At 48.5% G+C, this 25,487-nt stretch overlaps 1 protein-coding gene across 2 annotated transcripts in view; it reads left to right on the plus strand.

Moving 5' to 3' along the window:
- Nucleotides 1–25,487, plus strand: part of GDPD5 (glycerophosphodiester phosphodiesterase domain containing 5) — a 194,500-nt gene that overhangs the window by 116,213 nt on the left and 52,800 nt on the right. For both annotated transcript variants that reach the window (XM_081860460.1, XM_081860461.1), the window contains exon 3: nt 22,013–22,116. In XM_081860460.1, coding sequence (XP_081716586.1) covers nt 22,013–22,116 — 104 coding nt within the window. The remainder of the gene's footprint in view (nt 1–22,012; nt 22,117–25,487) is intronic.

Here is a 25,487-nt window from a genome sequence, read left to right on the forward strand (position 1 = left end):
CTCATCACTCTTAACTTTTAACGTTTGAGGCTTTATTATGTTTTTAAATATGCTGGAAGCCACACAGAGTGAGTGGCTGGGGCAATGCAGCCAGATGGGTGGAGGATAATAATAATAATAATAATAATAATGATGATGATAAAGTGGTACCTCGGGTTACAGATGCTTCAGGTTCAGATGCTTCGGGTTACAAACTCCGCTAACCAGGAAGTGATTGCTCCAGGTTAAGAACTTTGCCCCAGGATAAGAATGGAAATTGTGTGCCAGTGGCAGCAGGAGGCCCCATTCGCGATAGTGCGCCTCAGGTTAAGAACTGTTTCAGGTTAAGAACGGACCTCTGGAACGAATTACGTTCTTAAGCCGATGTACCACTGTAATTATAATATCCCTAAGATTTTTTTTTGGGGGGGGGGCGCCATGACTGTTTAAAGAGGCATGATATTGCTTTAAGTGTAAAAGGTTAAGGACCCCTGGACTGTTAAGTCCAGTCAAAGGTGACTCTGGGGTTGTGGCGCTCATCTCTCTTTCAGGCTGAGGGAGCCGGCGTTTGTCCACAGACAGCTTTCCGGCTCATGTGGCCTGCAGGACTAAACCACTTCTGGCACAACGGGACACCGTGACGGAAGCCAGAGCACATAGAAACACTGTTTACCTTCCCGCCGGAGTGGTACCTATTTATCTACTTGTACTTTGACGTGCTTTTGAACTGCTAGGTTGGCAGGAGCTGGGACAGAGCAACGGGAGCTCACCCTGTTGCGGGGATTCGAAGCGCCGACCTTCAGATCGGCAAGCCCAAGAGACTCAGTGGTTTAGACCCCAGCGCCACTCGCGTCCCTGCTTTAAGTGTACAGTGCAGATGGCACCTAGTTTTCCCTCTCTCTCTCTCTCTCTCTCTCTCTCTCTCTCTCTCTCTCTCTCACACACACACACACACTCCCTCTTTCCACTTTATAAATTAAAGCCTTTGCTCCACCTTTCTCTCCAGCCCCCCCCCCCCGCCCCGACTTGGTGGTCGCAGATGGGCTCAACAGTCAGATACCAGTAGCTTTTTGTACAGGGAAACGACGTGGGGCTTTCCCAGCCATCTTGCAATTTAGGGAACTTACTCACAGCAATCATCGCAGAGTGAAACTCCCATAATGGCTCGAGAGAGATGCCCTCTGCTTCCCCACTGCCCTGCTCAGTTGAGTAGCAAATGGGCTGTGTTAATGTGCGGAGACCTCATTCAGGGGAGCAAGATTCAATTTGGCTTCTAGCGCTATAAAACGGGATAGTGCCACAGGGGGCTTTCACGTGCTCTCTTGCCGCCAGAACTTCAGCGCATGCATGTGAAAGGCAATAAAGGAGATAAGGAACACGCGAGAGCATGAACATGCTTTGGCAAAGCAGGGAAAATGGAAATCTTCTGCCGCTTTTAGGATGCAGGCACACTGAACCATTTGTAGCCCCAAGATGTGTTTTTTTCTCAGTCTTCAAAAAGGGACACAGCCTCCTTTGTGTGGTTGTGGACTTGTTTTCATGGGGGGGGTTCTAAGCTTAATGATTTTGTGATTCTATGAAACTTTATTGGGGCCTGCAGCATACTGCTGTTATTGATTAGGTTTTTATAAACCTCACTGTGGCTTTATTGCAAAGAATAATCCGATAAAGCTACCGGTTAAGAGCCAGAATTTAAAACTTTCCCCAAATAATGGAAAGCAACAGTAAGCTTTAAAAAAGCGAATTGAGACATGTGTCTGGAGAGGCTTAGCTAAACAAGAATGCTTTTAGCTGGCACCAAAAACTGAAGGTGCCTGCTATCAAGAGGCAGGGAGTTCCAAAGATTAGTTCCTGACAGGTGCAGAACGAGGACTTTGTGTCCTTGAGTCTGCCTGCTTTTTAAAAACATACCGTATTTTTCTCTCCATAGGGCGCACCGGACCATAGGGCACACCTAGTTTTTAGGGGGGAATTAATTTTTTTTTACCCCCCCCCCAAGAGCAAAGAAGCCAAGACAGCGAGTGGGATGGATCCTGCTTGCCGTCTTGGCTTCGTTTTAGCCGCGGGGCTGGGGACGGGGTAAGCCCGATGTCAGGGAACTACCATCAGGGCCAGATGGAGAGAGCAGGCTCCGGAGGGGTCCTAGAGAGCATCCCGGGATGGGGAGAGGCAGCCCATCTTCTGGGGAAGGGAATCAGCGTAGCACCAGTGGAGAAGGGGGGCAGATGGGGGAATCGGCGAGGCGGTCCCATGACTCCTCGCCGGGGACCAACGGGGAGAGCACGGGTCCTCCGCTGCCCACACCCTCCTTGCGCAGAAGGCTTCCGCACAGGGAGAGTAGGCGGAGACTAGGCGTCAAAGAGCTTCTTTGCTGGAAGAAGTTCAAGAAACGCCCACTGACGGATTCTGCCAGCGATTGAGACAGCCACGGGTGAGTGGCTGTCCGGACAGAAAAGGTTCACTCAGGCAACCCAGCCAGGTGTGGCGACGGTTTACGCACGAGAAACCCCTAGAACCATTACACCCGAGCTTCCCCCAATCCCAGCCCCCAGAACAGGCAGCTATCTGCAAGCCTTCCGAGCGCAGTCGGAACTCCTGCCACACTCAGAAGGCTTGCAGATAGCTGCCTGAAGCCTGCAGAGTGCAGCGGGAGTTGGCGTTGCGCTCCCCAGGCTTCAGGCTGCAGGCTGCTCTCCGCAAGCCTTCGGAGCGCGGCGAGAGTTCCCGCCGACCCCTCACGTGCACCGACCCCTCTCGCTCTCCAGGCTTCAGCGAAAGCCTTCATTCGCTCCATAGGACGCACACACATTTCCCCTTCATTTTTGGAGGGGAAAAAGTGCGTCCTATAGAGCGAGAAATACGGTAAGAAGAACATGCTGGATCAGATAATCTAGTCCAGCATCCTGTTGTTGCCGTGGGCAACCAGGTGTCTGTGGGGAACTCGCAAGCAGGATTCGAACGCAAGAGCCCTCTCGCCTGCTGCAGTTTCCAGGAACTGAGATTCAGGACCATTCCTGCCTCTGACCGTGGAGACAGAGAATAGCTGTTGTAACAGCCATTGCTAGCCGTCTCCTCCATGAATGTCTCTCCTCTTTGCAGCAGAACCTTCCGTTTTCTGACTGGGAACAACTGGGTAATTCGGCCGTAAAATTAAAGCAGGAACCCTTTTAATTTCTCTGCGATCCCTCACTCTCCCAGGGTGGCAATTGAGTGCCTCTGCATTGTGACATTTCCCCGTAGTCAGGCCTGGCCACTGATATTAATTGCAGCCCTGGGTTTGGCTATACATAGAACACACGCTGCTTATTTTGGGTGGCGGAAGGCAAAAAGCCGCCCTCTGGCTCTCCCGGCGGCCGGGCATTTAAATAACACAGAGTCACCCGCTTGGGGTCCTGCGCAGGGCAGCCGTCACTTCAGATCTGCTCTGCGGTGAGCTAGGGTGCTCATTTGTGCACAGAAGGGCTGTGGTTTTTCCCCACCCCCCCATCATGGGAAGACCTGAATGCTGGTGTCAGTTTTGCTAGCTCTAAGCATCTCGGGCAGCCTTCCTGCCAAAGTCGAAACCTTAATTTTTGCTCGTTCAGGGAGAAATCAAAGAGAGCAGGGAGGATGGCAGGGTATGGGGAGGGAGCAGAGGTTTATTATTATTACAGTGGTACCTCGGGTTAAGTACTTAATTCGTTCTGGAGGTCCGTTCTTAACCTGAAACTGTTCTTAACCTGAAGCACCACTTTAGCTAATGGGGCCTCCTGCTGCCGCTGCGCCGCCAGAGCACGATTTCTGTTCTCATCCTGAAGCAAAGTTCTTATCCTCGGGTACTATTTTTGGGTTAGCGGAGTCTGTAACCTGAAGCGTATATAACCTGAAGCATATGTAACCCGAGGTACCACTGTATTAGTTACAGGTATGTAGCAGTGTTGGTCTGCCGTAGTCGGAACAAAATAAAAAAATTCCTTCCAGTTGCACCTTAAAGGTAAAGGGAACCCTGACCATTAGGTCCAGTCGTGGCCGACCCTGGGGTTGCAGCGCTCATCTCGCTTTATTGGCCAAGGGAGCCGGCGTACAGCTTCCGGGTCATGTGGCCAGCATGACTAAGCCGCTTCTGGCGAACCAGAGCAGCGCACGGAAACACCGTTTACCTTCCCGCCAGAGCGATACCTATTTATCTCCTTGCAATTTGACGTGCTTTCAAACTGCTAGGTGGGCAGGATCTGGGACCGAGCAACGAGAGCTCACCCCGTCACGGGGATTCGAACCGCCGACCTTCTGATCGGCAAGTCCTAGGCTCAGTGGTTTAACCCACCGCGCCACCCGCGTCCCATTGAAATAAATAAGACCTCCTTAAAGCAGGAATCAAGGGGGAAAGCCAAGCTAGTTCAGCTTTCCTTTTGGTATTCTTGCAGATCCTCCCTCCTGCACCTGTGATTTGAATTCCGGTGCCGTCTCCATCCTCTCACGTGCAGGAGGGCATTCATCTTGCGCTGTGTCTCCTGCTCCTCGGTTGACATGAGCCCCGCTCCCCTCCTGGTTCTGCTTCAGCGATGCGTTGGCCTCCAAGCGTCAAACAGAACAAACAAGCCGTCTCTCTAATAAGCCCGAACTCTTCCGTCAAAGTTCGGCCTGTCCTCCTTTGCCCTTGCCCGCTCGTTTTCCCTGTCCTTCAGAAATCCATCTCGCCAAGCAAAGCCTCTCTCCCTGTGTGTGTCTTTTAAAGAAGCAAGTCTTAGCTGCAGAAAAAGTCTGGCTTCAAGCATCTCAGAGCCTTTTGGAGCAAGGAACAGTGTCAGAGGGGTGAGGCGGATGATTCCTTCGTTGGGAACAGCATGTGCACAGAACAGCTTCTTCTTCTTTCATGATCTTCTTTTCGTAGCCGAGTAAGATTGTCTTCCATAAACACGGTTTTAACAGTGAGTCCGTAAGTGACTGTGGAGGCCAATTCTGGATCCACACGTCCTTCCACAGTGGGGACAGAGGTTTCTGGGCTGGTGTTGATCACGGTGAGGGTTTGCCAAGCATGCCTTCCTCTTAGCACGTTTCTCCCTTGCGTCCTGAGTTCGAGTGTCTTCAAACCCCATGACACCTTGGGTAAAGGCTGTTCTCCAACTGGAGCACTCGCAGGCCAGTGTTTCCCAGTTGTCTGTGTTTATACTATTTTTTTTTAGATTTGCCTTGAGAGAGTCTTTAAACCTCTTTTGTTGACCACCAGCATTACGCTTTCCATTTCTTTTAGTTTGGAATAGAGTACAGTGGTACCTCAGGTTACAGGCACTTCAAGTTACATACGCTTCAGGTTACAGACTCCGCTAACCCAGAAATCGTACCTCAGGTTAAGAACTTTGCTTTAGGGTGAGAACAGAAATCGCACGGTGGCAAAGGGAGGCCCCATTAGCTAAAATGGTACCTCAGGTTAAGAACAGTTTCAGGTTAAGAGTGGACCTCCAGAACAAATTAAGTACTTAACCCGAGGTACCATTGTAATTGCTTTGGAAGCAGTGGCGTAGCGTGGGGGGTGCAGGGGGGGCGGCCGCACCGGGCGCAACATCTGGGGGTTAGGGTTAGGGATAGGGTTAGGGGGCGCAAATCCATGGGTTAGGGGGCGCAAATTACTTGCCTTGCCCCGGGTGCTGACAACCCACCCTACGCCACTGTTTGGAAGACAAAACAGGACAAGCAACAAGCAAACAAGATTCTGGGCCAGAGTGTCCTGAGGCCGCTAGGTTTAGTTATCTGGAGTGGTGCTGTTGCCAATTGCTAGCGTTTGGTTTTTATAAAACTTCCTGTTTTATTATTTGTGAAAATACTTTAATAAGCCCTCAAGAAGCATTCCATGCCTATGCAATGTAAATTCTACAGGAAAATATTAGGCAGGTTTGTATATGGTGCACTTAAATTTGGAATGCTGTGTATAGAGAGCCAGCGTGGTGTAGTGGTTAAGAGCGGTGGACTCGTAATCTTGGGAACCGGGTTCGCGTCTCCGCTCCTCCACCTGCAGCTGCTGGGTGACCTTGGGCCAGTCACACTTCTTTGAAGTCTCTCAACCCCACTCACCCCACATAGTGTTTGTTGTGGGGGAGGAAGGGAAAGAAGAATGTTAGCCGCTTTGAGACTCCTGAAGGGGAGTGAAAGGCGGGGTATCAAATCCAAACGCTGCTTCTTCTTCTTCTATAGTTCGAATCGTAGAGTTGGAAGGGGTCCGAGGGTCATCTAGTCCAACCCCCTGCAATGCAGGAATCTCAGCTACATCATACACATTTAGCCTGGAAAAAGAGGTAGACTGAGAAGAAGCAGAGCATAGCCATCAGCGAATCTGTCGATGAATTTGTCTGTCCCTCTTTCAAAGCATCCAGGTTGGCAGGCATCGCTGCCTCATGTGGCAGGGAGTTCCATAGTTTAACTATGTGCTGTGTGAAGACGTACTGTATTTTTCGCTCTATAAGACGCACCAGCCCACAAGACGCACCTAGTTTTTGGAGGAGGAAAACAAGGAAAAAAATATTCTGAATCTCAGAAGCCAGAACAGCAAGAGGGATCGCTGCACAATGAAAGCAGCAATCCCTCTTGCTGTTCTGGCTTCTGGTATAGCTGCGCAGCCTGCATTTGCTCCATAAGACGCACACACATTTCCCCTTACCTTTTAGGAGGGAAATAGTCTTATAGAGCAAAAAATATGGTATTTTCTTTTATCCGTGCAACATTTTCTGAAAGCGAGGACATGCCTAGCGCTCAATGAGACAGTGGCCTCATTAGGCTGAAACAAAATTATATCCTGGTATGCTGTGTTCAGATATCAGCACTGTTTTACAGGATTATCTTGTTCAATTTAGTTAAATCCCATGAGAAGACCTTTTACATTCCTTAGCGTTAATCTGATGCCGACAGGTGTTCCGGAAGGGAGATTTGCCTGCTTATGTTTTTGCGGTGAGAGAGAAACTGAGGATTATTGTACACTTACCTTTTAAACGGCCCAGCTTGCATAGGAGACTGCCGTATTGTGCTGGTCCGGGGGGGGGGGTTACCGTGCGGCATGGTCTAAGTCCGGTCCTAGGTAGAGGGTAAGGAGGCTGTCCGTCAGGGGCGAAGCGAGGTCCAAAGCGAGGAGTCGGGCATGGTCAGGAACTCAGGAGAGCAGGTCAGGGTTCAGGCAGGAACTGGCAACCAGCGATGTTGCTCCCGCAACCTGGGACTGGGCGAGCTGGCCTTTATCTCCTCCGAGGCATAGGGCGGCCCTGATCCTCAGGTGACTCGCCTCTCCTGGCCTGGAGGCAAGCACTCCTCCTGCAGGAACTTAGTTCCCTCCGCCTCTCTGCCCTGAGCCTCTGCAGCTCAGGAGAGGCTGGAGGGTGACCGGACCCAGAAGCAACCTCAGCTTCCTCTGACGGGGCTGAGAGTGGAGCACCTGCAGGCAATGGGTCCTCCATCACCTCAGGAGCCAGAGCAGACTCAGCGGGTGCCTGCACCTGAGGATCCAGCACAGGTGAGGACCCTTCAGACTCAGGCCCCAGCCCCGGCTCAGCTGGCCCTGGAGGCGGGGACTCCTGTGCAGGCTGGGATTCCTCAGGTTCAGTCTCTGAATTAGATTCCCAGGCCATCACACTTATGCAGAGTCAAACCGCTGGTCTGTGTGGCTCCATATCGCCTGCACTGGCTGGCAGCAGCACCCCAGAGTTTCAGTCATCTTGGTTAAAAGTATATATATCCCCCAGTTGTTGGGAAATGAAGAAAACGAACCAGGTTTCAAAAGATTGGCATTATGCTTACAAAGATGGTAACACGCTTGTGAATTGCTGTTATTATAATATATATGGAAAGTCAATTACCTGGGAATTAATTGCAACCCCAGGCCTGAGGTCTTAACTATAACATAATGTTTAGCAAATTGCCTCAAAACATCCTATATACTATGCTGAGTGGTTGAATTCTGCAAACATTGGAGTCTTTTGCTTGCGATGCTAAAATGCTCTTTAAGAAGCGAAAAATGTTATTTTTTCCCCGTTAGCCTCCTCCACTTCTTGCCAGTGACTAAAATTTTATTTGTCTGTCGTATTTGGGCTTCCCAGCCTGGATAGAGGATTGAAAGTAGTTTATCCTCTCAAAACCATGTGCATATATTTGAAACAAAACCATGGGGAAAAAAATCTTCCATAAAAAAATCCATTTATTTTGTTAAGATTTTGCTAACACCCCTGCGTTGTGTGACTTCACCTTCACCCAAAAAAGCAGGGAAGGGCTGAGCTCAGGCTCAGAGAATTCTGTAACTGTGAAACCACAACTGAAAACGCCCTTCTCTGTTTCCCTCATTGGTTTTAATCAGCGGACCTTGGGTCAGAGGCATCCCAGTTCAATCAACAAAACAATATTTGCGGCCAATATTAGCTTCGCCAAGTTAGCACATTTTATTTCTGTTCCGCCTTGAGGATGTTTTAGTGAGATCACCAGAGCCTCCTTGTTTACGAAGCTATTGTGTTGCCAACCTTGCTTGTGAAAAATGGACCACTTACAAACGCCATCTCCAACTCCTCGAAAGATTCAATCAACGGTGTCTCCGAAAAAATTTACACATCACTTGGGAAGACAGGCCAACTAATGCCAGTGTACTGGAAGAAGCAAAGATCACCAGTGTCGAAGCAATGATTTTTCAACATCCTTTTCATTGGACTGGTCATGTTGTTCGGATGCCTGATTGTCGTCTTCCAAAGCAACTACAGCGGTACCTTGGTTTATGAACTTAATCCATTCCGGAAGTCTGTTCTTAAACTGAAACCGTTCTTAAACCGAGGTGCGCTTTTACTAATGAGGCCTCCCACCGCCGCCGCCCTTCCACCGTTTGGATTCCATTCTTAGACCGAGGTAAAGTTCTCAAACCAAGACACTGTTTCCGGTTTGGCGGAGTTTGTAAACCAAATCGTTCTTAAACCAGACTGTTCTTAAACCGAGGTACCACTGTACTCTATTCCAAACTTAAAAATGGAAAGCATAATGCTGGTGGTCAACAAAGGAGGCTTAAAGACTCTCGCAAGGCAAATCTAAAAAAAAAATAGTATAAACACCAACAACTGGGAAACACTGGCCTGTGAGTGCTCCAGTTGGAGAACAGCCTTTATACCAAAGGTGTCACGGGCTTTGAAGACACTCGAACTCAGGACGCAAGGGAGAAACGTGCTAAGAGGAAGACACGCTTGGCAAACCCTCACTGTGATCAACTCCTACTGAGAAACCAATGTCCCCACTGTGGAAGGACGTGTGGATCCAGATTTGGCCTCCACAGTCACTTACAGACTTACTGTTAACACCGTGTTCATGGAAGTCAATTTTACCCGGCTACGAGGGAATGTCAAAGAAGATTGCTGCCTGCCTTGTTCTTTACTCATTCTGGAAAGCAAAGAATACGAACGGGCAGAAAATTGGCTTGTATTGTGTCATAATTTGAACTTATCTAAGTCTCATTTAGGGGACGTGGGTGGCGCTGTGGGTTAAACCACAGAGCCCAGGACTTGCCGATCAGAAGGTCAGCAGTTCGAATCCCCATGACGGAATGAGCTCCCATTGCTTGGTCCCTGCTCCTGCCAACCTAGCAGTTCGAAAGCACGTCAAAGTGCAAGTAGATAAATAGGTACTGCTCCGGCAGGAAGGTAAGCGGCGTTTCCATGCGCTGCTCTGGTTCGCCAGAAGCGGCTTAGTCATGCTGGCCACATGACCCGGAAGCTGTACGCCGGCTCCCTCAGCCAGTAAAGCGAGATGAGCGCCACAACCCCAGAGTCGTCCGTGACTGGACCTAATGGTCAGGGGTCCCTTTACCTTTAAGTCTCATTTCCTGAAACAACAGAGATAGCTCAGTGGGTTAGAGTGTGGTGCCGATAATGCCAAGGTCATGGGTTCGATCCTCGTGTGAGACAGTTGCATATTTCTGCATTTCCGGGGGTGGGGGGGTATTGGACTACATGATCATTGTTGTCCCTTCCAGTTCTGATTCTGTGACCCAAAATGCAGCCATCCTTTGAAACTTACACTTCTCTGAATTTTGCGGCACAGTTTTCCAACCCAGTAAACGTGCAGGGTGAAAGTTTCCCTAGGAATGCATATGTTTGTAAAAGGAGCATGTAAGAAGGCGTTACGCTACAGAAGATTGCTCTGCAGAAATGGGCGTATTAGATAAGGCAGGGTACGATAATTGGTACCTTTGCAGAAATGCAACAATGTGTGTGTGCATATTACGAGAAGTGAATCTTTTGTGAGGAATATATATATATATATATATATAAATGGAGGGCTTGCAAACTGGTGCAGGAATGTGGCAGACGGAATTTAAGATGGGGGAGAAATGAGAAACCGAAACGGACAAATTCTTTCCTCCCCAGGAGAGGAATGTGGGAGCTCATCGCAAAGCATTGCTCTGCCAGTGTCGATTTTCTAAATGTGCTAGAATTCTTTTACATCAAACAGACTTTGTTGGCTGAGTGGGAGGGCATGCCAGGATATGATGACTAATGGGATCTAGATTAAGCTGTCATGTCAGTTTCTCTGGAACGAAAGGAAAGATGCAGAGGTGATAAAGCCCGAAAGTAGTAAAAATCCGTTCCTTTGTAAACGCGAGCTTAAAGTTCACGAAATCACCGCTTGGGAGTTAATGGCATTGCCTTCAAAGTGGCGATAGCGATGTGTTTTGAGTATAATGCCACCTTTGTATCTGTTCTTCTTTGCACTCTCTCGAAACACCCTGGCAGGTGTGTGTATTCTAACAACTCACACTTTCCACTTAGGACTCTTAAACGCACATTACTCATGCACTTAGCATTTCATTATCCCACACAGGAGTGAGATTCTCATTCCTTCTCGTACACACACACACACACACACACACACACACACACGGAGTTGAGCAGCTGGCTAACACTGGCTTGTGTTGCCCCCTGTTCCTGCCAGCTGCCCCCGGCCCCCAGGTTGCCGAGGGAAAATAAAAGAAAGCACTTCTTCACGCAGCAGAGAGTTAAACTGTGGAACTCACTGTCACATGAGGCAGCGATGGCCGCCACCAACCTAGATGGCTTTGTAATGTTGCTGTTGTTGGCATTGCACTGCTTCCGGAGTCAGAGGTGGCATGGTGTTGAATTCCGGTTGTTGGAAACCACACGCGGGGAGGGTGTTGTTGTTGTTGTGCCCGGATTCTGTTTGTGGGTTTCCCACAGGCAGCTGATCAGCCATTGTGAAAAGAGGATGCTGGACTTGATGAGCCATTGGCCTGATCCACTAAGCTCTTCTTTATGTTCTTACGTGTTACAGAATGTTTAGGAGTGGTGCATGCTCTGGTTATCTCCTGCTTGGACTACTGCAATGCGCTCTGTGAAGGCGACCCGGAAAATACAACTAATCCAGAATGCGGCAACTAGACTGGTGACTGGGAGCGGCCGCCGAGACCATATAACACTGGTCTTGAAAGACCTACATTGGCTCCCAGTATGCTTCCGAGCACAATTCAAAGTGTTGGTGCTGAACTTGAAAGCCCTAAATGGCCTCGGTCCAGTATACCTGAAAGAGTGTCTCCACCCCCATCGTTCTGCCTGGACACTGAGGTCCAGCTCCGAGGGCCTTCTGGCGGTTCCCTCCCTGCAAGAAGCCAAGTTACAGGGAACCAGGCAGAGGGCCTTCTCGGTGGTGGCGCCTGCCCTGTGGAACACCCTCCCACCGGATATCAAAGAGAAAAACAACTACCAGACTTTTAGAAGACATCTGAAGGCCACCGTGTTCAGGGAAGTTTGTAATGTGTGACATTTTAGTGTATTTTTGGTCTTTGTTGGAAGCTGCCAAGAGTGGCTGGGGAAACCCAGACAGATGGGCGGGGTACAAATAATAAATTTATTATTGTTGTTGTTGTTGTTGTTGTTGTTGTTGTTGTTGTTGTTGTTGTTATTAGCATTCAGCCGTGTCTGTCAGCACCTAAGTCAGTGGTAAAGGAGGCCACCAAGAACTGCACCCCTGGGCCCGACGCCTCAGTTACCGCTCATGCCGACTTGCCTGCTCTCTCTTACATACGGTGGTGCCTCGCAAGACGAAAAGAATCCGTCCCGCGCGTCTCTTCGTCTAGCGGTTTTTTCGTCTTGCGAAGCAAGCCCATTAGCAGCTTAGCAGATTAGCGCTATTAGCGGTTTGGCGGCTTTTAGCGGCTTTTAGCGGCTTAGCTGATAAGCGGCTTAGCGGCTTAGAAAAAGGGGGGGGGAGGAAAAAAACCCCACAGGAACTCGCAAGACATTTTCGTCTTGCGAAGCAAGCCCATAGGGAAATTCGTTTTGCGAAGCGCCTCCAAAACGGAAAACCCTTTCGTCTAGCGGGTTTTCCGTCTTGCGAGGCGTTCGTCTTGCGGGGCACCACTGTATATTGCCCCCATCTCACTGAACAGCCCTTAAAACAAATGCTAACTACCCCAGAGAATCTCGTGGGGGATCTTTGTTGGGGGGATAACCGATAAGTTGGAGTCTCAAGCTGGCGTTCTTCAAATAAACAGTAACGATTAATTTTTAAAACAAGGTACATTCATACCTTGGGTTACAGACGCTTCATGTTGCGTTTTCTCGGGTTACAGACCACCAAAACCCGGAAGTACTGGAATGGGTTACTTCCGGGTTTCGGCAGTCATGCATGCGCAGAAGCGATAAATCGCACTTTGCGCATGCGCCGAAGCCCTGAATCGCAACCCGCGTGTGCACGGATTCGCCGCTGCAGGTTGCGAATGTTGCGGGTTGCGAACGTGCATCCTGCACGTTCGCAACCCAAGCGTTCATTGTAGTACAATACAAGTGGAGAAAGCTCAGGTTACTTCAGAATTGATACGCTAGTTTAATTTAATTCGTTTCACAGAGGTTTCGGCTTTTTAGTTTGGTTCCTTTCTGAGGTGGCACTTTCCTTCAGGTACCCACCCCTTTAACAAATCCAGCTCCTGAGGTAACTTTCCGTAATAGTCTTAAGGGCTCACCACACACCCCTTCCTTCACTGGGTTTGTGTGTGTGTCCCTCTCCCCTTTTAAAAGCCAGAATCTGGCAGGCTGATTGATTTCATTGAAATGTCAACGAGATTAGGTAATCAATAGAAGAATAGCATTAAACGGAAGTTGTATCAATATCTGCGTATTGATCGTGCTTAGGAAATCTGCGCTGGACCTTTACAGTAATATGTGTGTAGAAAGCAAGTTCAGAATTCCAGTGTGCCATGATGAAAAGGATACTGGATATGCGATTTTGGGCTGAAATTTCTGCTTGGGCAAATTGGAACCTTCTTAGTCTTCCACACAGGGCCGTTGTGAAGATAAGTCAATATTAACTTTCAGGGCTGCTATTCAAGCAACAAAGCACCTCTCCTAATTTATAGTTTTGGGCTCTGTGTTGAGGTCAAATGTTTTCCATTTGCTGCTGGCTTTAGGATGCACTGGGTTTGTAAATTCACTGTTAATCTATTCTGCTAAGCCCTGTGGACAGTTTGGTAAGACATTTTAATGAAGTAAAAGCTGGACTAACGCTGTATCATTTTTTTTGAGCTGTGGTAACCGGAACTGTATTGAGTTGGAACATTTATTCTGGCCGTAAAACTGTTGCTATTACATTGGCTTCAGAGATACGGCTCTCTAATTTAAACTTGTGCAGAATAAATTTTAGCCGTGGGCCTCTGCCATAGCTATGCCCCTGACACACACATATCATTTCTCTCGTTAATCTTGTCCGCCTTTTATGAAGCTACGTCTCACTGGGACGTTGCATGACATGGGAGATACATAAAATGTCGCGGGGGAAGGCACAGATTGGCAGAGCAACCCAACTCATTTCCATCACAGCAGCTGAAGTGGGAGACGGATGACATAGTAGCCCCCAGAGGTCAGGAAAGCCAAATGAGATGCTAGCTTGTTAAATGCAAAAAAACGCTAATGAGCTCCTTTAAAAAAACACACACACAAAAAACTTACTTGGTTTATTTATCAAAATTGCTGTCACCCTTGTTTTGAATGAAGCTCAAGGTTATCTCTGATTTTATATACTGTATCAGGAGAGGGTGTATGTTGTGTTAGGGGCAGGGTGGTACCGCTGGTGGGGACACACACGTCCTTCTGGGGTCTTTTATTCACCTTTGGTCCCCACCCTACACTCAGGGTGCTACTGGGACATGGGTGGCGCTGTGGGTTAAACCACAGAGCCTAGGACTTGCCAATCAGAAGGGCGGCGGTTCGAATCCCTGCAACGGGGTGAGCTCCCGTTGCTCGGTCCCTGCTCCTGCCAACCTAGCAGTTTGAAAGCATGTCAAAGTGCAAGTAGATAAATAGCTACTGCTCCAGCAGGAAGGTAAACGGCGTTTGCGTGCGCTGCTCTGGTTCGGCAGAAGCGGCTTAGTCATGCTGGACACATGACCCGGAAGCTGTACGCCGGCTCCCTCGGCCAGTAAAGGAAGATGAGCGCCACAACCCCAGAGTCGGCCATAACTGGACCTAATGGTCAGGGGTCCCTTTACCTGCACTCAGCTCTCACATGTGGTTCCTAGAAGCTGTCACCAAGCGACAGCGGCCACACCCCAGGAAATGGCTTTGACCAGGTGTCCCCAAACTAAGGTCTGTGGGCCGGATGAGGCCTGAGGGACTCGTTTATCCGGCCCACAGCGACCCCCGCCGTTGCCCGCTCTTACTGGCACTGTGCTGCACGGCTGCCCACTTCTGGGTTGGAGGAGCACTGGAAATAGCTTGTGCATATGCGCAAGCGTTATTTGCGCATGCGCAAGTGTAACTTCGCGTGTGCAATCGTTATTTGCGGCGCACATCTGGGTCGGAGGAGGCTGGTGCACATCCGTGCAAGCTATTTCCGGTGCTCTTCCGACCCAGATGTGCACCAGAAATAATGCTTGCGCATGCGCAAATAACACTTGCTCATGCGCACAAGCTATTTCCGGTGCTCCTCTGACCCGGAAGTGCACCATAAATACCGTGTGCGCACGCCTATGGGCACGCTCTCCCCCGCCCTCTGGCCCGCCGCGCAATCAGCGCTGGAGACACCGGTAAGTTTGCTGACCCCTGGCTTTGACCCGAACTGGAAATTGCAAGAAATTCCTACTATTGTGGAGTGGCAGACGAAAACGATGAGTTACGCGGAGTTAGCCAAACTGACGGGAAGAATTCGGGATCAGGACAATCGGAGGTTTCGAGAAAGTTGGAGTAAATTTATGGTGCATATAAAGGATAATTGTAAAATTCTAAAAAGACTGGCAGAATTGAAATGGCTCCTACAATGTACGACAGATATAAGGTTAAAAAGTAGAACGTGCGACGTAAGAAAATAAGGGATACCCGCTGAAGGGATGGAGGGAAGTCGCAAGCTCGGAAGAGCTAAAAGTATTTATGTGATTTAATGTATTATATTGTAAAAGTATGTATAAGGAAAATAATAAAAAGTTATTTTATTTTTTTTAAAGGACAAGCCCCACCTGCCCCTCACTTCCCTCTACAGCACGTGCAGAAATCACCTTCTTGACCATTGGACCCACTCTTTTGGTCTCAAGCCTATCTTTGCATCTTCCCGCTCTTGGTCTCGAGTCTATCTTAACTCACTTAGTTTAGCCAGACTCGAGACCAAGAGCGGGAAGATGCAAAGATAGGCTTGAGACCAAAAGAGTGGGTCCAATTCTTCCCGTCAGTTTGGCTAACTCCGCGTAACTCATCGTTTTCGTCTGCCACCCCACAATAGTAGGAATTTCTTGCAATTTCCAGTTTGGGGCAAGGATGTTTCTTGCCGCTGCTGTGGCGTACATACAGAGTCTTTGGTCCGCTTTCTTAATTTCCTTCCCCATCAAACCCAACAAAAAGGCTTCTGGTTTTGGGGGGAAAGGTGTATTTAAATATTTTCTTGAGTTCATCGTAAATGAACTCCCAAAAGTTCTTAACTTTATCACAAGTCCACCACATGTGATAAAAGTCTCCAGGGGCAGGTGGGGCTTGTCAGCGTAGGTATCTTATCCACAAGAAGGAAAACTCTGATCCTAAACCTCCGCTGCCTTGTGGGATATCTCTGTGAGGAGAAAAGGCTAAGGAGTCAACCCTACCTGTTAAGTTGTGGGTTGACATAGCCGACGACACAGCGATTTCTCCAACTAGCTCTTTATTTCGTAAGCTGGAATAGAACTGACTGCAAACAGCTCAGCCGGCCTGCTTTTATAGGCAGCCGGCTGTCAACATTGTAACAACAACAGCCCAGAGTTCCCGCCTAAAATAACTGACGCGGACCTGAGTGAAAACTATATACAGTATCCCCCTGCTGGCCCAGGGTGAAACTTCACTACATAACACCCCTCCCCACCGAGATAAGGCGTTAGTTACAATCGTAATGGTTTCCTTATATACAGCACTACGCGTAATGGTTCAATTAGGCACAAAAGCATATTGGTTACATTTCCCATACTTAGACCAACAGTGATACATGTCCAACAACATAGTCCTTTAAATAAGTTGGGTGCTTGGGAACTCTGCCAGACCGCCGGGGACTGGTAGCCAAGTCCGGAGGGCCACACAGTTCTTGCTGAGGCTGTGGTGCGACCCTAGGTGGCGTTGGAACCAAATCCCCTGGATCCGCTGCTGTAGGTGGAGCCTCCGCAAGTGGAGTGGTCTGAGTCTGTGGTAAGTCTGGCAGACCCTCTGAAGCGGCTTGGTTCGGCTCCACGCTGGCAGTTTGCGAGGGAGGTGTAGGTGGGGCCTCGCCGTCTGTACGTGTCTCTTCTGGAGCCGCAAGCGCAGTTGGGGGCACCTCGGTAGTGTCCAAGTCCCCAACCCTGCGCCTAAGCTGGTCTATGTGCCGTCGCCACAAGCGTCCGTCTTCGAGTGCCACCTGGTACGAGCGAGGTCCAGTGACTCCCACTACTGTGGCTGGCACCCAAGGAATGTCTCCCACATAGTTCCGGGCAAAGACCTGGTTTCCTGGGACAAATGACCGTGGCGCGTTGGCACAGCCTGGGGGTTCAGCCACGGCAAAGTCCGGGTGTAGCCGGTCGAGCGGTGACCTGAGGCGGCGGCCCATAAGCAGTTCAGCAGGACTCCTCCCAGTGGCCGCATGAGGGGTGATGTGTTGCACGAACAAGTATTCGGCGACCCGCTCATGCCAGTCTCCCCGGTCCAGGCGCGCCAGTGCCTCTTTTGTCGAGCGCACCATTCTTTCTGCTTGCCCGTTGCTGGATGGATGAAAGGGTGCCGTTAGGGCATGGCGGATGCCCAGTCCCAAAAGATACCGCTCAAACGTGCCTGACGTGAACTGTGGTCCGTTGTCAGAGACAAGGACATCAGGACACCCATGCGTTGCAAACAGGCCTCGCAGCACCCGGATGACAGCTTCGGTAGTGGTGGAGGGCATCAGGGCGACCTCCAGCCATTTGGAATAGGCATCCACCACTACCATAAAGGTCCGGCCGTGAAAGGGGCCAGCCAGATCAATGTGCACCCTCGACCAGGGTGTCTTTGGCGTCTCCCAGGCAGTTGGTGAGAGCGAAACAACTTTCCTTGGCAGACTGGAGGGAAGGCTTGGACTTGCGAGTCGATGAAGGGGGGGTGTCAGACGGAGCCGATCGGCAGACCTTAGCGATGTGGCCCCTTCTGGAACACTTCCTACAGATGGCGTCTCTGAATCGACACTTGGCACGGGAATGGTTGCCTCCGCAGCCGGCACATTCCGGTTGGCCCTTGGACTTCTGTTGGAACTTCCTGTGCTCCCGCTTTGTCTGGTGCACATCATCGCCTTCACTGGGGATGCCTCATCACTGCTGGCCTCTTCATGATGCACCGGAACTGGCTCCCTAGCAAGACACGGGCTGCTGCACTTGCGGATCTCCTGGGCGGAGCGTTCAGCAGCTTCTGAGGCCACAGCCTCCTCAATGGCTTTCTGCAGCGTGAGGTCTGGCTTGGCGAGGAGACGCCGTTGCAGATGGATGTCCCGGACCCCGCAGACGATTCGATCCATCAGGGCATCGTCTAAGTCTCGGAACTCACAGTGCATTGCAGCCTGTCGCAGGGCGGTGGTGTAGTTGTTGATTGACTCCCCCTCTGCCTGGTTCCGGTGGTAGAACGCATGGCGGGCAGCAATCTTGGACGGCTTTGGTGCGTAGTGGTTGCGGAGCTTCTCTTGGATCGTGTCCCATGGTGTTGCCTGGACTGCTTCGGGCGCAACCAATGCTCGGGCCGTCTCAAACACCTCAGGCCCACAGAGGCTGAGGAATAGGCCCCGCTTCCGATCCTTTGATACTGCTGTCAGCTCGTTGGCTTAGAGGTAGCAGTCGAACCGAGCGAGGTAGGAATCCCATGATTCAGAGGCTGGCGCAAACGGCGGTAGAGGCACAAGTGAAGCCATGATTCCGATGCCGGCGTGAAGGGCGATGGATGGAACACAGTGCTCTAGCCAGAACAGTCAGCTCTGAATTGGTTCTGTCCAGTGATTTCGCTCAGTGATTTCGCTCTGTGATTCAGCTCAGTGATTCAGCTCAGTTCAGAGGCTGGCCGCATCTGGCTGTGCTCTGATGTCCATCAATCCCACCTTCGTCGCCAGTGTTAAGTTGTGGGTTGACATAGCCGACGACACAGCGATTTCTCCAACTAGCTCTTTATTTCGTAAGCTGGAATAGAACTGACTGCAAACAGCTCAGCCGGCCTGCTTTTATAGGCAGCCGGCTGTCAACATTGTAACAACAACAGCCCAGAGTTCCCGCCTAAAATAACTGACGCGGACCTGAGTGAAAACTATATACAGTATCCCCCTGCTGGCCCAGGGTGAAACTTCACTACATAACACTACCAAAATCCAGAGCGGGGTCCCTAAGGCGGTTGGATGGCGCCTTGTACACACCTCCTTCTTGCTCTGGTTTTCCTTGGACCACATCAGCAAGGCTGAGATCTTGTCTTGTTGTCTAGGCAGCCCAGGATTTCCACGTATCTTGCCCAGGCTGGCAAGGGGTCAAGCCGTGGTGTTGGGCAAGGCGGTGGTCTTTGTTTTCATGTGTGAGTGGGGTGGGTGAGTGTTTTGGATCAGGTTAGCCATATTGATTTGTATGCTGTTGGTGGATTATTGTCATTGTCTTGTTGGGCTGTGTATGTGATAAAGGAGAGCCATACCGGGGTGAAGGTGTCTTCTTCTATTTGTCCCCATGTCAGTTTCAGTTTATTGGTTAGTTTTTCTTTTCTTTTTTTAATCACTGCATTTTTATTGAAGTTATACACAAAACAAACATACACAAAAAGGAAAAAATACAAAAAAAAAAAATACAAAAAGGGTCACAACAGTACAAATACACAAGCCAACATTTCCCTTCCCCCAGCTATACAGAGAGAGATAAATTGGCTACATAAAAAAAAAAGAAAGAAAGAAAACAAGCCCTGAACTCCCTTCCACCCTTTTGGTAAGTATCAAATATCTTCTTCCGTTACGTATTTGATTTTTAATCTGAGGTCTTAGATTCACTCGCTGATAGAATTGTTCTAACCCCGCCAGTTCACTTTAAACATTTGTTCCAATATAGTTCCAATATTTACTCCAATTTTTCAGAAATTTCTGTTCATCTGGATCTCTTATTCTACCTGTTAGTCTATCAAGCTCAGCGTAATTTACCATTTTAATCTGCCAATCATTCATGCTGGGAATGGTTTCCACTTTCCAGTATTGTGCCAACATAATTCTTGCTGCTGTGGTGGCATAAAGAAATATCGTCTTATCTTCTTTTTTCTAGGTTAATTTTTCTAGCAGGGCTGTTTCCCATACTATTTGGTACCATTGGTCCATGCTTACTCCTGACAGGTCTCTCCAGTGTCTGGTTATGGTGTTTCTGGCTGCTGAAAGTACCGTATTTTTTTGCTCTATAAGACACACCAGATCACAAGACGCACCTAGTTTTGGGAGGAGGAAAACAAGAAAAAAATATTCTGAATCTCAGAAGCCAGAACAGCAAGAGGGATCGCTGCGCAGTGAAAGCAGAAATCCCTCTTGCTGTTCTGGCTTCTGGGATAGCTGTGCAGCCTGCATTCGCTCCAAAAGACGCACACACATTTCCCCTTACTTTTTAGGAGGGGAAAAGTGAGTCTTATAGAGCAAAAAATACGGTAGGTGGGTTATGAGTTCTTTGTGGTGTAAGTGGGCATTATTGTCTAGGAAGATGTTTAGTAAGGTCAATTATGGGGTGATTTCTAATACTTGCTTGGTTATTTTATTTATTTATTGTATGGTTCTTGTCCAGAATACAGTGGTACCTCTGGTTACATACTTAATTCGTTCTGGAGGTCTGTTCTTAACCTGAAACTGTTCTTAACCTGAAGCACCACTTTAGCTAATGGGGCTTCCCACTGCCACTTCACCGCCGGAGCACGATTTCTATTCTTATCCTGAACAGAAACCTAATACACAAACCTGCCTAATATTTGCCTGTAGAATTTACATTGGATAGGCATGGAATGCTTCTTGGGGGCTTATTCAAGTATTGTCAGAAACGACAAAACAGGAAGTTTTATAAAAACCAAACACTGGCAATTGGCAACAGCAGCAATCCAGATATCTAAACCTAGCGGCCTCAGGACACTCTGTGGCCCAGAATCTTGTTTGCTCTGTCTTCCGAAGCAACTACAGTGGTACCTCGGGTTAAGAACTTAATTCGTTCTGGAGGTCCGTTCTTAACCTGAAACTGTTCTTAACCTGAGGTACCACTTTAACTAATGGGGCCTCCCGCTGCCGCCGTGCGATTTCTGTTCTCACCCTGAAGCAAAGTTCTTAACCCGACGTACTATTTCTGGGTTGGCGGAGTCTGTTACCTGAAGCTTATGTAACCTGAAGCGTATGTAACCCGAGGTACCACTGTAGTTGGATTTTGGGGCACTCCCACCACATGTGGAGGTATGTGCCTGTGGAGGTGCACCCTCTCCAGCATTTTGTTGAGGTTCCTGGGCGTATTAGCGCTAGTTTTCTGGGGTTAGGTACCACCTGTAGGTGAGTTTTAGAGAGAGTTCTTTTCTTTTGGTTGATATGGATTTAAAGGGGGGTTTAGACCCCATTTTGAGTGGGGTTAATTTCATAGCCTATGTCATCCTCCCATTGTTTGGCAAGGTGGTGGCAGCACTGTGGCTTTTTTTGGAGGCACAGATGGGCAGAAGGGTTTGCCAGAAAAATAAATAAATTCCAGAGAAGCGAGAATGGAGGATAGGGGGTGTTGTCGTTCCCTGGACACAGACTGAGCTCAACCTTCCTCAAGATGGTGAGAGGTTAACATGTTTGTTTGTGCAGAGAGAGAGAGAATGCCATTATTTCTGGATTTGCATATATCAGTATAAATCAGCCCAAGGAGATGAATTTATTTGACCCTATCTACATCAAGCTATATTTTATCTTTATCACCAAACTCCAAATATAATTGCACATTGTATTAATTAACATTATTTCTTAATATATTAGTGGCCATGTGATAATTGTAGCTTATAAATTTTATTGTTTAATGTTTTAACTTGTATATTAAGGTACTTTTATAGCTCTGTTTAGAGTAGGTAATGTCTTGACAATATAAATGTTTTAAGTTTTTTTATCGATCCGGTATACAGTGGTACCTCAGGTTACATACGCTTCAGGTTACATATGCTTCAGGTTACAGACTCCACTAACCCAGAAATAGTGCTTCAGGTTAAGAACTTTGCTTCAGGATGAGAACAGAAATCGTGCTCCGCTGGCGCGGCAGCAGAGGAAGGCCCCATTAGCTAAAGTGGTGCTTCAGGTTAAGAACAGTTTCAGGTTAAGTACGGACCTCCGGAACGAATTAAGTACTTAACCTGAGGTACCACTGTGTTTTCTTTTAATTGTTGAATGATTCTGTGTACATTGCGGCAGCCTTTGGCTATGTGCAATAAAACGGACTGACTGGCTGATAACAGTATAAATCAGCCCATGCAGATTTTATGCAAATACCTGCTCTCTTTTGTCTTTTTTCTTTTTTGGATGGCACCTAAACACCCTTTACTAGCCCAGCCAGCCTCCAGCATTTCTTCTCTTCTTTTTGCCTCCGCAGTGGGAGCGCCTCTGGTTCTTAATCCTCACCTTCTCTTTCTTCCTGACCCTGATCTGGTTTTACTTCTGGTGGGAAGCGCACAACGACTACAATGAGATCAACTGGTGAGTAGAGAAAGGGAGCATGTTTTACCTCTTACCTTTACGGGGGGAGGTTGGGAGCGGGACCTGGGCTCAGTGCGGGAAGAAGGTGCCCTGCGTGCAGAAAGCCCCAGGTTCGTCTCCAGGTGATAACTGATTTCTCTTTCACAGAACCAAAGAATTTTAGCCAAACTGGCTGTGTTACATTTTCATTCATTTGTGGAATTTATATCCCACCCTTCCTCTCCAGGGCAGCAAACAGATGTACCATTTAAAGCATGTACAAAGGAAACATTATTTTAATTTTGTTAAAAAAACACACACCAATATCAATTAAAAACATCTAACACAAATTACAGTCAAAACACCCTAACGGTTAAAAAAAGTTCCTCCATCCAATCATCTTAGGGTTTCCTCGAACAGGATTCCTCAGCCACTGAATGTCTGGGTCCACAGAAACTTCCCCCAGTTTCTCCTGGAGGTTAATAACCATAGAATCATAGAACTGTGAAGTCGAAAGGAACCACGAAGGTCATTTAGTCCAGCCCCCTGTAATCCAGGAATCTTTTGCCCAATGTGGGACGCAAACCTGTGGCCCTGAGATTAAGAGCCTCATGTTCTACCGACCGACCTACAGGAAACCAGTTCACCTCCCTAGGGAGGGCATTCCCTAACTGGGGAACCACCACTAAAAAGGCCCTGTTACGGGATCAGCGTCAACTGAACCACCACCACCAAAAGACCTCACCTGATGACCTGCTGGTTGTATAATATATTTATTAATTTTTCTGTTGTACCATTTAAAATCCTCATTTTACATTCTTAAGATATCAGTGAAGAGAAGATATCTTCTCTTTCCATGGTTCATTCTCCATATCATAAATCCCCACATATTTTCCTGAAACTATACTATTCAGTATTCCATTATCACATCCATCAAAACTTTTTTTACACCGTTGAATTTATCTTAATGCTGCCAGCATTTCCAGCTGCACACACTTATTTCCCATATATTTAATAATAATAATAATAATAATAATAATAATAATAATAATAATAATAAATTTATTTTTTATACCCCGCCCATCTGGCTGAGTTTCCCCAGCCACTCTGGGCGGCTCCCGATCAAGTGTTAAAAACAGTACAGCATTAAATATTAAAGACTTCCCTGAACAGGGCTGCCTTAAGATGTCTTCTGAATGTCAGGTAGTTGTTTATCTCTTTGACATCTGATGGGAGGGCGTTCCACAGGGCGGGCACCACTACCGAGAAGGCCCTCTGTCTGGTTCCCTGTAGCCTCACTTCTCGCAATGAGGGAATCACCAGAAGGCTCTCGGAGCTGGATCTCAATGTCCGGGCTGAACAATGGGGGTGGAGACGGTCCTTCAGGTACACAGGACCGAGGCCGTTTAGGGCTTTCAAGGTCAGCACCAACACTTTGAATTGTGCTCGGAAACGTACTGGGAGCCAATGCAGATCTCTCAGAACCAGTGTTATGTGGTCCCGGCGGCCACTCCCAGTCACCAGTCTAGCTGCCGCATTCTGGATTAATTGCAGTTTCTGAGTCACCTTCAAAGGTAGCCCCACGTAGAGTGCATTGCAGTAGTCCAAGCGGGAGATAACTAGAGCATGCACAACTCTGGCGAGACAGTCCGCGGGGAGGTAGGGTCTTAGCCTGCGTACCAGATGGAGCTGTTAGACAGCCGCCCTGGACACAGAACTGACCTGCGCCTCCTGGACAGCTGTGAGTCCAAAATGACTCCCAGGCTGCGCACCTGGTCCTTCAGGGGCACAGTTACCCCATTCAGGACCAGGGAGTCCCCCACACCCACCCGCTCCCTGTCCCCCAAAAACAGTACTTCTGTCTTGTCAGGATTCAACCTCAATCTGTTGGCCGCCATCCATCCTCTAACCGCCTTCAGGCACTCGCACTGGACCTTCACCGCCTTCACTGGTTCTGATTTAAAGAAGAGGTAGAGCTGGGTGTCATCTGCATATGTTTTCCCATCTTCTCTAAACGTACAGTGGGGGGGGGGAAGTATTTGATACCCTGCTAGATTTGCCCATTTGCCCTCTGACGAAGAAATGTCCGGTCCATAATTTTAATGGTAGGTTTATCGTAGCTTTGAGAGACAGAATAACGACAGGAAAACCCCCAGAAACCCAGAAGACAAAAATCAGAGGTTGATGTGCGTTATAATGAGTGAAATAAGTATTTGATCCCCTTATCAACCAGCCAGATGTCAGGCTACCTGGTACAATATGCTCTTGTTCTCTTATTCTATACGTTAAGCCTGCGAGGTGCGCATATTCTGTCAACTTAAGTTGCCATTCTTCTCTAGTTGGGACCTCGCTAGTTTTTCATTTTGGGGCTAACAAAACATGGCCTGCAGTAGTAGCACACATAAAGAACCTTTTTTGACACCTGGGAATCATCCTCAACAGAAAGGACTTTGGTGGGGTTTTTTTTTGGGGGGGGGAGTACCTTAAAACATTTCTTTCAATTCATTATGGGTCATTTCCCAGTACCTTTTTACCCTTGTACAAGTCCGCCATATATGAAAGAACGTTCCTTCCATCTCTTTGCATCTCCAGCACCTATCTGATTCAGTCTTATACGGTGGTACCTCATGTTACGGACGGGATCCGTTCTGGAGGCCCGTCTGTAATGTGAAAAAGCCCGCAACTCGAAGCGCTGCGTCTGTGCAGGCGCGTTGCATGATTTGGCGCTTCTGCGCATGTGGCGAAACCCGGAAGTAACCCATTCCAGTACTTCCGGGTTGCTGTGGGACGCAGGAAGAAAACACGCAACCTGAAGCAGATGCAACCTGAAGTATGACTGTACATCTTAGCAAGCCTTTGTTGTTGTTGTTTAGTCGTTTAGTTGTGTCCGACTCTTCGTGACCCCCTGGACCAGAGCGCGCCAGGCACTCCTGTCTTCCACTGCCTCCCGCAGTTTGATCAAACTCATGCTGGTCGCTTCAAGAACACTGTCCAACTATCTCGTCCTCTGTCGTCCCCTTCTCCTTGTGCCCTCCATCTTTCCCAACATCAGGGTCTTTTCCAGGGAGTCTTCTCTTCTCATGAGGTGGCCAAAGTACTGGAGCCTCGGCTTCAGGATCTGCCCTTCCAGTGAGCACTCAGGGCTGATTTCCTTCAGAATGGAGAGGTTTGATCTTCTTGCAGTCCATGGAACTCTGAAAAGTCTCCTCCAGCACCAGAATTCAAAAGCATCAATTCTTTGGCGATCTGTCTTCTTTATGGTCCAGCTCTCACTTCCATACATCACTACTGGGAAAACCTTGGCTTTTACTATACAGACCTTTGATGGCAAGGTGATGTCTCTGCTTTTTAAGATGCTGTCTAGGTTTGTCATTGCTTTTCTCCCAAGAAGC

The sequence above is a fragment of the Podarcis erhardii genome (assembly GCF_964252035.2).
Source record: "Podarcis erhardii genome assembly, chromosome: 4".
In the NCBI taxonomy this organism is placed as follows: domain Eukaryota; kingdom Metazoa; phylum Chordata; class Lepidosauria; order Squamata; family Lacertidae; genus Podarcis; species Podarcis erhardii.